This window comes from Phascolarctos cinereus, unplaced genomic scaffold, assembly GCF_003287225.1.
Source record: "Phascolarctos cinereus isolate Bilbo 61053 unplaced genomic scaffold, phaCin_HiC Scaffold_5;HRSCAF=322, whole genome shotgun sequence".
NCBI classification, from domain to species: Eukaryota; Metazoa; Chordata; class Mammalia; order Diprotodontia; family Phascolarctidae; genus Phascolarctos; species Phascolarctos cinereus.
The window spans coordinates 421,144,296-421,157,582 of NW_027555958.1; the positions used below are offsets into that span (position 1 = coordinate 421,144,296).

The following is a 13,287-nucleotide window of genomic DNA, read 5'->3' on the forward strand; positions in this document are numbered from 1 at the left end:
AGTGAGCAAGGAAGTTCCCTGGGGTCACCAGAGCTCCTCACCGAAGTCTTAAAAATTCCTTGTGTACTCTTTTTGCCCAAAGGGCCCACAGCCGGGGCCAAGATCAAGCAGCCTGAGGACAGAGAGGGCTTAAAGATAATCCCAACCACCTCAGCCTCAGTCCAAGCAGGTGGCATGGGGAGTGGGGGAGAGAAGAAAGACAAGACATACACAGACAGGGAGAAAGGGAGAGGGAGAGAGAGGGGGAGAGAGAGAGAGAGAGAGAGAGAGAGAGAGAGAGAGAGAGAGAGAGAGAGAGAGAGAGAGAGAGAGAGAGAGAGAGACAGAGAGTGTGTGCGTGAGAGAACTCCCTAGCTCTATCTGTGGCCTACAACTCCACTCCCCAGACCTCTGTCACCAAGTGCATTGGTAGCTAGGCCATCACAAACAACTTGTTTATACTTGTAGCCAACCTGAGGAGGCAACAGCCCAAAAGGGCCCCTGTGGATCTCCTCCTCTTGCTGGCCTGACCACAGCCCTCTAAATCACCTGTATCTGTACATGTTGTTTCCCTTGGATAGACTGTGAACTCTCTGCTTACAGGGGGCTTTTTCACTTTCTTCTTTGTGTCCCTCCTCCCCAAATCCCGCCCCAGGCTGAACATAGACCTGGCACACAGTAGACATCTAATAAATGCTTACTGATTAATGCTAGGCTGGGAAGCTTGTATTGTATCTCAGAGGCACTAGGGGAGTCATATGAGGTTTCTGAGCAAAGAAATTATATCGTCAGACCTATGCTTTATGATTATTCTGGAAGGATTGGAAAAGGAAAAGCCTGGAAGTCAGAAGGCCAAACAAAAGGCTAATGCAACAGCTTAGTCAAGGATGAGAGAAGTGTGAACCAGGATGGAGGAGGGAGGCAAGGGGAGACAAAGAAGACTCTGTGGAGGCAGAAGTAATAAGACTTGGCAACTGACTGGACACAATGGAGTGAGGGAAAATGAGGAGTGGACGATAATCCCTAGGTTGCAGCCTGACAACCTACAAAGACACCTGATCCAAACAGGAAAGGAAAAGGGGTAGTTTTGGGAAGAAAGATATGAGCTGTTTCAGACATGGTGAGTTCAAGATTCCTATAGGACAGCCAGTTGGAAATGTCCACCAGGCAATGAATAATGCAAGACTGTAACTCAAGCTGGACAGGGAGAGCTATAAGTTATCTGCATAGATGTGGTAACTTAACCCAAGGGGATTCACAGAGCAGAATGCAATGAGAGCGGAGAGGGAGCACAAAGCTTTGGAGTACACCACATGTGATGATTCTGCAAAGAACTGAAAAAGAGTGACCAGACAGGCAGGGGCAGAACCAAGAGAGAACAGTATCATGAAAATCCAAAGAAGAGACTTCCAGGAAGAAAGGTGATCACCAGTGTTAAAAGGGACAGAGTTCAAAAAGGATTAGGACTGAGAGAGATCATCTGTTATCAGTTCACAACTGGTACTAAGAGAGAAATGTTTTAGTAAGGAGCCATTTTATAAGGGCTGGACAGCAAGTGGGTGGTAAATCAGAGGCAAAAAAAACCAGACTCTTCTTTCTAGGATACTAGCAATAAAACGGAAGAAAGATATAGGGCAGCTGATGGGAGGCTAGGGCCAAGTGAAAGTCATTTTAAAAAAAGGGCCAACACCTAGGCATATTTGCAGATGGCAATACAGGAACCATGGGGCAACTAGGTGGCACAGTGGATAGAACACCGTGCTTGGAGGCAGGAAGACTGGAGTTAAAATCCAGCCTCAGATACTTGCTAGCTGTGTGACCTTGGGCAAGTCACTTAACCTTGTTTGCCTCAGTTTCCTTATCTATAAAATGAACTGGAGAAGGAAAAGGCAAACCACTCCAGTATCTTTGCCAAGAAAACCCCAAAAGAGGTCATGAAGAGTCAGACATGACTGAAAAACAGCTAAACAACAACAGGAGTCAGGAGAAATGGTGATATTTGGAGGGAATGATAGATGGGGAAACCTTTTTGAAGGATACAAGTAAAGTTGGCAATCTTGGCACAAAGAAGGGCCATCTTCCTCCTAGCTTGGTATAAAGTAGGAGAGAATAGGTATGGAGGAATTCTAAGGTGTGAAGTGGGGAAAATGAGAGTTCATGAGAGACGGACTTCATTTTTTCTCAAGGTTAGCCCCTCTGCTGAGAGAGAAGGAGATAGAGATTGGGACAGGGAGCTCGCACATTAGCAGGTCATTAAAAAATGTTTGTTAAGAGAAGAGAAAAATTAGGGGAATATGATAAATCAAGCAATAAAGAACAAAACAATGTAGAGTAGTGAGGGCTGAGAGTAGTCTAGATGACATGAATTTTCAGTGGATCAAGTTGACTTGGTTATGTGACCTCTTACACAGGTGTCCAGCAATTGAGGATTAGAAATAAAAGATAGTTGAGGTAGCCCAGGGTAATAGCTTGGTAGGTTGTGAGTGATAAAAGGTGGACAAAAGGCCAAAGGCTTCATGGTAGAGGACAGTACACAACTGAACTGGATGAACTGGAGGGTCAGGATCAAATAGAGCCAGAGAATGGGTGATCAAGTGAGCAATCCGGGAATGATGGAGGCAGTGGCAGGATGACGATGAAGAATGGGTGAGGAGTGAGACAGAGAGAGAGATCAAAAATAGAAGACTATGATCAGAAAGAAGAATTTCTGAATTCAAGACCACTGAGGTGGCCTACTTCTAAAACACAGACTAAGGAGATTCCTGCTTTGCCAAGAAAACCCCAAGAGGGATCACAAAGAGTCAGACATGACTGAAACGACTGAGCAACTGCTTCAGAAATCACATATAAAAACATCAAGTCTCTAATGTTTAAAGAATTAGAGGCTTTAGCCATCTTAAAAAACAAAATAAAAGCTAGAAAAGGTCAGGTGTTGCCCTTGCTGGAATACCATCCTCACCTCACTACTAGATTGGACTCAAGATCAGGCAGCATAAAAATCACCTCATTATCAAGTTGCTATATGACTGAACAATTGATGGCACAGCCATTTTTCAAAGAATCATAGAATTTTGGAGCTAGAAGTGATGTCAGAAATCTAATGCCATCACTTTTACAGATGAGTGAAGTGAAGTCAGTGAAAAAATGTGCCCAAACAATACACATGAAAACAAGTTAAACATGTAAAATGTCATGTGATTTAAAGCCAGTGAGCATGACAGGGTCCTACTCACCTCTAAATAGTTCAAAGCAGTGTTAGAAGCATAAACCATGGAAGAATACCAAGCAGTTCTTAGAGGTCATTTTTACTATAGGCAGTGAAACACAAAAACATATCCTACAACTAATAACACCATCACTCAATAATGATACCATATATCCACCTGGATTTAAAACAATGTTTTTCTGATGTTTTGGAACCCTGATGGATCTTCTGATCCAATGATCTGGAATGCTCTTTGCTCTCCATTGCTACTTCCATAGATTAAAAAAAAAGTTAGTGCAGTTGGGAATGTTGTAATTTAATTAAGTCCTTTCAAGACTTATTTTTAAGAAAGTTCTCACCACAGTATGAACACATCCTAATTTATTCTATATCACCGTATGTCAGGTTTCCTTAGAACAGCATTCCATTGCCCTTCCCTTTGGGGGACGAGGAGAAAGACCATTCCATCAAGTCTTCAGCCTGCTCTTCCACCTTCCTTCTGCTCCTAGGACATGTCCCCCTCCTCTGAGCTGCCTAAGGTTCTGAGAGGACTCCACCTGGAGGCCAAACCCTTATGGACAATGAAAATCGACTTGAACTCCTCCCTGGTCACATCCTCTCTATCCCAGTAATTCTGAACTCTCTGCCGTCATCATTCCGATCTCATTAGTTGTGTCCCACTGCCTGACTCCTTATTCCCATTCCCTTCACCCAAACTCTCAATGTCCCACTCTAAAGCTGCCTACCCTCTCCAATGTGCCTCTGAAATGCCTGTTCCATGGGTAACACACTTGTCTTCATCTTAAATCTCTTCCTTTCTAAATCCTTCCATCTTATATGCCTCACTGCTCCCTGCTGATGAGTCTCCTTGGCCTTTCTTTCCAACACCGGATATATTTTTACTCATGCCCCTGACCCATTGGTCAAGGTCAGGGAGTCGGACTACTACTTGTTCTCTATTGCCAGTTCCAAGATTTACCCCCTGCTGCAATCCCTCTGTGGCCTTTCCTCATTTGAGGTTCACACAATCCATAGCAAACACCACGCAATCAAAACTGGGTAGCTGTTGTCTACAAATCTCTAAGTCACTGCCTTTCTTTCCTCAATAACTTCAGTGCCTGGCCCATGGTCTTTCTTCCTCAATTCCTGCTCTCATGCTAGGGGACTTCTGAAATACAGATTAATACTCCTTCAAATACCTTAACCTCACAGATCCTCAACTTACCTAAACGTGACCTCCTCTACTCCTCCACCACCGCCACATACAAGGATGGTCACACTCTTGATCTTGCTAGGACCACCATTTTCATATTCATGAGCTCTGAAATTCCCCTGTCTGATCATAATTTATTGTGATTCTATTTCTCCCTCTGCCTTGCAACCCCAAACATCATTCCTTGCCGTCACTATGACTTTCAATCCTTCAACCTCTCAATTATTCCGAGGCCAACATCCTGGCATTAGCTACACATGCTTTCCGTCCCCATCTTGGCCCTCTGGTGAACCAGTGCAGCTCTACGCTGTCACCTCTTCTTGAGTCCCTGGCCCTTTTACCTCACTGCCAAGCCTCAGCCTTGGCTCAGGATCCCACCACCTGCTCTTTAGCTACTACATACATATTGTTCAACAAAGCTGGAGTAAATCATTAAGTAATGCTGACTGGAACCACTGAACTTCCCTAATTAATTCACTATTCCACTCACTACATGGACATTCTGAACATTACAACCCTTCTCAAACTTCCCATGGCTCCCCCATCTCCCACCCTCTCAGATGAGAGCCTTGCCTCATAGACAACTGTAAAAAACTGAGTCCATTTACAGTGTCTCACAACACCCAGGCACGCCTTCTGCCACTGTTTCCTCTTACGTGAAGAGAAGGCCTTTATTCATGCCAAGGCAAATCCCTTTACAGGTACAAATGACTCTATTCCATTCCAACTTCTCCAGCAGTTTGCTCCCTCCATCACCCCCTAATTTCACTTACCTTCAACCTCTTCTTCTCTACTGATTGCTTCCCTACTGCCTCCACAAATGCCCACATCTCACCTATCTTTGAAAAAACTCTTACTTCATCCATTCAGTCCCACGCCTCTTTTTCCCTCTGTAGTTAAATTCCTTGAGAAGTCTGCAAATAATCAATGCCTCCACTTCCTTTCCTCTCACTTTCTTTTAAACTCAACAGTTTGACCTCATCATTCAAATGAAACCATTCTCTCCAAAGTTACCAATTATCTCTTCTTAACTGCTATATCTAACAGCCTTTTCTTTTTGATCCTCATCCTTGACTTTTCTGAAGCCTCAGGAACTGTTGAACACTCTCTTCTTGTTGATACTCTCTTGATTTTAGGTCTTCATGACTCTACTCTCCCTGGGTCCTTCTTCCTGTCTAATCACAATTTCTCCTAGGCCCTCTTTTCTTCTCCCTCTATACTATTTCACTTGGTAATCTTGACAGCTCCCATGGATTCAATTATCATCTCTATGTTGATGACTCTTAGACCTACTCATCTAGCCCTAACCTCTCTTCTAAACTATGGACTTGTATCTCCACATTAGGCCCATCAAACTCAAACATGTCCAAAACGGAGCTCATTAACTTTCCCCGAAGGCCCTTCCCCATTAGTACCTGGAGCATTACCATCCTCCAAGTTACCCAGTCTCAAAAACTACGGATCATCCTTGACTTTCCACTCTTACCTCCCCCTCCCTTCTCTCCTCTTGTACTGCCACTACCTCGGCGCAGGCCACTATCACTTCTTCTTGCTTAGACCACTTGTTGTTCCTCCCACATCCTCTCTGGACTCTGGGCGTTTTCACTGGTGGTCTTCCATGCCTGGAATCTTCTCCTTACCATCTCTACCTCCTAACTTCCTTCAAGTGCTAGTTAAAATCCTGTCTTCTACAAGAAGTCTTCCCTAATCCCCCTTAATTCTAGTGCCTTCCTGACACCAGTCACTTCCAGTTTGTCCTGTGTGTAGCTGTTTGTACACAGCTGTTCTCAGGCTCCTCCCCCATTAGACCGTGAGCTCCTGGAGGGCATCCTGGAGACTACCTTTTGCCCTCCTGTGTATCCCTGCTGCTTAGCACTGTGCCTGGCCCACAGTGGGTACTGACTTAGAAAAGAGGAACACTTCTACTGGGATCTCTCTTTGACTTGCCAGTAGCATTCTTTAGAATGACCCTGCCGTTTCTGAATGTGCTTATCCTGTCTGCAGTCTGAAGTGCAGCTACTGATGTATCCCTGTCTCTTACCTGTAACAGAAAGATTGGTTACTGCAGCGCTGGTTAGGGGGAGTACGGGATTGACCGTCAGGGTAGTGGCCGCACTGCTTGTCACAAGGCTTGGTGTGGTTGCCACCTGCAGGAGAGAAGGTGAAATATACATCAAAGGGCTGACATCTGTAAGGTAACAGAGCGATAAGGACTCCCTCAGGAAACCTTCATAGACCTGTGGGGGGTAGGAGGGAGGCGATAGAGTAATTTAGTAACTTATACCTCTCCCCCTCCCTTCCCCACGTAACTCAAGAGGGGATTTAAGATAAAATTGAAAAAAAGTTTTTTAAACTCTAGTTACAGAATATCAAAATGAGAAAGCTGTAATAAAAATGATTTTACATGTCTTCCTAAGCACTATCACTTAAAAATGACATTGGTGTCAGGTAAGTGAACTTTGCTATGCTGGGAGGAGTTCTATTAAAAACAGTAGTAAATCTGCATTTTACCAGTTTTTACAGGATAAGTTTTATGGATACCTTTTGTTTTTCTGGCTATTCCTTTCCCCTTCCACCAAAACAGCACCAATCTCACTGAAATTGATTGCCTCAGGTTGAAAAACAAACAAAATTACAGGAATTTAAGTCCTCTGTTTCTCAGCTTCCCAAGTCAGTAAAAAATATGATACCAATTATTGGAATGTCTAACAAATCAAGAAGCATTTATTAAGTGCTTATCTATAGAAAGAGGTCAGGAGATCTAGGCTCCTGTTATGGCTTTCTTATTGCCCAACTGTCTAAGGATGGGCAAGGAATTTACTGGTACTCCAGGCACCTCACATGTAAATAACAATAACAAAAATATCTGCTCTTTTTTTCATGAAGCACTACTTGGACAAAGTATGATCTATAAACCCAAGCAGTACCATCAACATCTGAGACTGTGGCACAAATATCTGGGAATGGACAAGGCTTTTTTTTTTTTTAAAGAGAAGACAAACAGGAAAAATGTTACTTTTAAAAAATAAGAAATGCAGTATGTCCCTTCCCCAAGATCGTTAATCTGTACAAAATGAAATTTTTCTTTATTTCTAATTGACTCCTCTATTTAATAATTACAGTCTAATGACTCTGAAATTACCTTTATCAAACCCACAGGTTAAAACTTAGTGTGACTTTGTTTAAAGAACTTCCTAAGTCCAAAAGATTCATTACAAAATTAAAAAAAAAAGAAACAAAAACAGAGAAATGCAAGTTGCATAGTCTTCAAAGCTTCAGAAAAATTGTTTTCAATTACATGCCAGTGGAACCACAATCGCATTTCCCAAGACCCAGGATAATTAAATGACTACTATATATCTGACAGAGTCTAACATAATATCACATTCTATGATAGAAATTAAGAAGTCATGATGGGTTGCTCATGACACTCAAAAGAGTTATTGGAAGAAATGTAAATTAAAATCATCCCAAGGTTCTACCTTACACACAACAGATTAATAAAGGTGATGAAAAAAGGGAAATCACAATTGTTGAAGGGAAAATGGGAGGACAGACACACTAATGTACTGGTGAATTGGCCTAGTCATTCCGGAAATCAATTTGGAACTGTACACAAAAAGGCACTAAACTGTGTATACCTTTTGACCTAGTGAAGCACTACCAGCTATATATGTCAGAGAAGAAGAAAGAGGGAAAGGAACCACAGGTACAAAAATAATCACAGCCGTACTTTTTGCTATAGCAAGGAATTGTAAACTAAGGCAGTGTCCATAAATTCATGGAATGGCTGAACAAGTTATGGTATATGGTATATGAATGTTATAGCATACTATTATACTTTAAAGAAACGATGAAAGGGACTGAATCAGAGAAACCTGGGAAGACATATGTGAAAACTTGATACAAAGTGAAAGGAGAATGGGAAGAATTTATATAATGACCTATACATATGACATTTTACATAAAGAAGAAAAAAAAATAAATGTAATATCCATCCATGTAATAATCAGAGGTTAGAAGGTAACACATGCTTCCCACCTCTTTACAAATGTGGGTTTGGACTACAGAAGTAGACAGGATGCACGTTTTCAGACTTGCCAGTTGGTGCAGATGTCCTACTTCTCTATCCTTATTTGTTACAAGGCAGGAAGGGCAGGGGGAGGGAGAGTGATGCCAAAAGAAAAAAAAAAGCGGGGTATCAATGGAGCATTTTAAAAAACACATAGAAGAGAATGGAAGGAAGTCTAGTGGGAGGTGACAACTTTGAAGTGTGTGTGTTGAATTTAGGATGTACTTTTAAAAAAAGGAAAGGACCAGTTGAGGGTCACAGTCTCTCATGACACTCCTATTACTCTAGGGCAACAGTGCTTCTGAGGTACTTAGCACAGTGGCCACAGAATCTATGCTATGGCCTATGCATGATATCTTTCAAAAACACAAAATATACAAATATACATTTCTTACCATCTATGATGCAATGTGGATGTTAGTTTAAGAAATGAGTAAAAATGAAGAGGCTGCGTTTCTTGTTCATTTGGAAAACAGATCTCTTACCTAAAACAACTAAGAAGTAGCAATGTTTTGTGAGAGAACGTTGGAATCACACAAAAAATTAACTTAATTCAGATGATCAAATGATTAAAATAAAGGAAGAGGACAGTGGAACTAATAAAAATGGGGAAGGAAGAAAAGTGATTTACTTTTTAATTAGAAATATCATAAAGAATAATATGTAAAATATGTGGTCTGTTTCCTGATATTTAGCAGCAGTTGTAGATATAAATACATCAGCTTGGTAACTCTTAAACGATGAATGATATACAAATAACAATAATAAAAAAATCTATTACCTGACATTTAGAAGTTTAAGGCTTACTAGCGCTCACACGGGTGTAGTGCCCTTTTCTTGATTCTTACCAGTGAGGTTGGACTGGGAAAAATTGCTTTTATAGGTGAGCTGCTGGTCCCACCACTACTAGGTGGATTAATCCTTTTCTCCTTCTGACGGCGATTACAAAACCAAACACGGATCACCTCCTTTTCCATATTCAGCTGATCAGCAATCATGGTGATTTCTTCCGAGGTAGGCTTTTGATTCTTAAATGAATAATTTTAGGAAAGAAGGAAATGCCTTTTTAAACTGCATGGCATGAGAGTATTTAATGAACAAAAAAGAGAGCAAAGGACTAAGACTGTTTATACAATCAATACTTTTCTCCTTTTTAAATAAAGTATACACTTTCTTATATAGATGTGAAACTAAAAATAAGAAACTAGAAACTAACAGAAAAGACACCTCCAATATTCATATAATTAAATCTATTATATTCCAAAGTTTTATTCCTATGTTCTAAAAGAAGACATATGAGGATTATAATGCAGCCATATTGAGAAAACAATAAAAATAAGAAAAGGTTACAAAATAGTGTTGAAATAACAGCTCTGATCATGTCATCAGCCTGCCAAAAACATAATTCAAAGGCTCTTTACTGAATAAATTTTAAGTCTGAACTTTTTTGGCATTAATGTAGAACACCGTGTGTGCTAAGTTTGGGGAAGACATGGGGCAGCTAGGTGGTGCAGTGGATAGAGCACTGGCCCTGGAGTCAGGAGGACCTGAGTTCAAATCTGGCCCCAGACACATAATATTTCCTAGCTGTGTGACTCTGGGTAAGTCACTTAACCCCAATGGCCTCACTAAAAAAAAAAAAGTTTGGGGAAGACACAGTTAACAATACATAACAACAACGAATTAGAAATTCATTAGGGAGTTGCTACATGAAGGTCATAATGGACTTTTGTCTGTTGCTTCAGTGAGAGCTTCATGGAAGAAGTGGCATTTGAGTTGGGCTTCAAAGGAAGTATAGTAATTCATTAGGCCTGGGGAAAGGACTGTTGTTCCTCATCTTTGAAGAAGACCAACGACAATGATATCTTGACTTGTGGGTGAAGTGGATTTAAGTGAGGCAGAGTTGCACAAAGTTGTCAGTCTCACTCTCTCTTCCAGAGTCACTGAAATCCAGTGGCAGGACAAAAGTCAAGATGACTGCTGATGGTCTGGGATGCAGTGGGTGACCTTGGTGTATTCTATGCCTGACCCAAGCACACCTGCTTCTACTGCCTTCATGGCCACAGGACCAAATTGTTCTTATCTGCCCATTCTGCTAGTCTTCACATGCTTGGTGTAGACAGCCTCCTAACTCACCGATGGAATCTATTCATGGCATAGATATTTACTGCATGAGTAAAGACACAGAGGCAGAAGGGTACAGATAGTGCATTCTAGAGACAGAATAGACCAGTTTGGCTACAGCATTAAATATGCGGATAAGGCTGCAAGGGTAGGATGGTGTATGACAAATTGTGGAGGGCCTTGAATGTTAGCCAAAAACAGATGGAATTTTATTCAGGAAGCAACAGATTACTGAGCAGAAGAGTGGTAAGACCAGATCTATTTGAAATGAAAATTATTCTGAAAGGATGGATTAGGAAGGGGAGAGACAGGAAATGGGAAGATCTATAAAAAACTTTACAATAGTTTAGGAAGGAAGTATCAGGGGACTTGTCCTAGGGCAGCAGCAATGAAATGGAAAAGAGGAGAAATGAGTGAGAGATGGTTTGTAGGTGAAATTGAAAGGACTTGGAATTGACTGCATATGAGTGATGATGGAGAGGTTAGAGCAAAAAGTAATTCTAAGGCTGTGAGCAAGGCAGAATGGGTGGACAGTGGTAAATCTGGCAGAAATATTGAAATCTGAAGAAGGCTTAGTATGGATTAGGATTTGATGAATTTGAGTTGCTGGTGGGAGTGTACACTGCAGGAGAATGGTCAGGGCTAGAGGTACAGATTTATGTAGCTTGTGCATAGAGGCAATATATGAAATCAAAGGAATGAATAAGATTGCTAAGGGAAAGATAGTGAAGAAAGAGAAGAGGACTGAGGAGAAACAGCCACATTAATACATCAGGAAGAGAAAGAAGAGCCAAAAAAGGAGACGGAGAAGGAACAGTTTGGAGAGTGCAGCGTCTCTGAAGTCAAGGAAAGAGAAAATGTCCAGTAGAGGTAGTCATCGACCATATCACAAAGAGGTAAAAGAGGATAAGGACTGGAGAAGAAGGCCCTTGGATTCAATGACTGGGAGGACAATGACGATCTGAGAAAGTAGTTCTGGTAGAATGATGGAGGCTGAGACCTGATAATAAAGGAGTGAGAAGCCTGGGAACGGCATCTGGTGTAGACAACTTCTTCAGTCAGTGTAAGCAGTGAGGGTGAGGAAACAAGATAGAGTGGGAGGCAGATGGGGTAGACAGGACAAGAATGGTTTTTTTAAATCTTTTTTTAAAATTTGTTTTTTATTTTTTATTTTTATGCAGTTGGGGTTAAGTGACTTGCCCAGGGTCACACAGCTAGTAAGTGTCAAGTGTTTGGTCCAAGGCCGCATTTGAACTCAGGTCCTTCTGCCTTCAGGGCCGGTGCTCTATCCACTACACCACGTAGCTGCCCCCCCCCCTTTTAAGGGAGACCTGAACATGTTGGTAGAAAAATGGGAAGTGATCCACGTAGAGAAAAGCTTGTAAAAGTATGAGTTAAAAGGGTTGATTAGTCAAGCAAGGTCTCAGAGGAAATAGGAGGGAACAGGATCAAGAGTATGAATGGAGGAGTGGGCCTTAGTGAAGAGCAGGAAAACTCTTCACAGGCAAAGAGAAGAAATCCCGTGGGAGGAATGAGGAGAGGCAAAGGGAGATGGCAGAGGGCAGAGGGTGCCCCCGTCACAGCTCGTTCCAGGCAAACTGGACACGTCACTGCTCCCCAAGCACGCCGAAGGTCACCGTGCCCCCGTCCTAGCCCCCACATCCCCATCAGCCAGCTTTCCCCGAGGCCCTCAGCCAGCTAACGAGCTGTTCCCTCTCCTTCCTCTGGCTCCCACAGCACTCTGCATCGGTGATTATGGAACTTCAACACACGGTGATTTCAAAAATGACAGCTCTCTGCCAGCTGGTCTCTTCTCCCTGAGCCTGGGGAAGAGGCCTGATTTCTCTTTTTCTGTCTACGTCATCAAACAGAGTGCTCCATACAAAGCAGAGGCTCAAAATTCACTCTTGAAGAAACCGATGATGTCTGTGACTCACATTCAGATACATCTGCCTGCCTGCAAAGCAAAAAACCAACCTCCAGGAAACTCTTCTCTAAGGCCACACGGATGTTGGTCTCTATGCTGGTGCGTTTCTTCCTCCTGCGGTTCAAACCCTCAATCCCCTGCCCTGGAGAATTCAGGGCGCTTGGGCTAGAGTGTGTAGAATCAGACGAGAGGTTCTCTGTAAGAAAACAAATGGTGGCAATTGGCTCAGCTCAATGTCTCAAGCTCTGGGTACTTAGTAGGAAGGAAATGTAAAAAGCACATGGAAAAATGGTCAAGTATCCTAAGCTGAGTTCAAACAGGACAAATCTTGTAGACTGGAAATCGTTCCCTTGTTCTCACAGAATTCTGTGAATGGAGAAGACAAATCAGCCTTTCACACTCACTCCACAGAAGCCAGCAGGAGAACCAAAGCACTCAAAAAATTAATTCTCCATCATCTTTGACATTTAAAGACTTTTCCAGGTGGGCTATCTTCCTGCTCCGTTGTCTCTGAAGGAACTGTGGATGCTCAGCATGCCATCTGTCTGTCCCTCATGGATGGTCACTGCTGAATGCATTAGGGAAGCAGCACTCTGGAGAACACTGGACCTGGGGTCAGGAAAGACCCACACTCCCATTTCTATCCTCCAGTTTGCTTGCTCTGTGATCATGATCAAAGCCCTTGGCCCCTCTGAGTCAAAGGTTCTTCACGTGAAAGGTGGGGATAACCACAGAACCTGCCCACATTGGAGAATCAAATGAAATAA

The 13,287-nt window shown here is 42.3% G+C and overlaps 1 protein-coding gene across 3 annotated transcripts in view; it reads right to left on the bottom strand.

Annotated features, from left to right (window-relative positions):
• Nucleotides 1–13,287, bottom strand: part of POU2F1 (POU class 2 homeobox 1) — a 255,499-nt gene that overhangs the window by 24,274 nt on the left and 217,938 nt on the right. For all 3 annotated transcript variants that reach the window (XM_078156517.1, XM_020974723.2, XM_020974721.2), the window contains exons 11-13: nt 12,571–12,716; nt 9,318–9,497; nt 6,439–6,544 (exon numbers count right to left, since the gene is read on the bottom strand). In XM_078156517.1, coding sequence (XP_078012643.1) covers nt 6,439–6,544; nt 9,318–9,497; nt 12,571–12,716 — 432 coding nt within the window. The remainder of the gene's footprint in view (nt 1–6,438; nt 6,545–9,317; nt 9,498–12,570; nt 12,717–13,287) is intronic.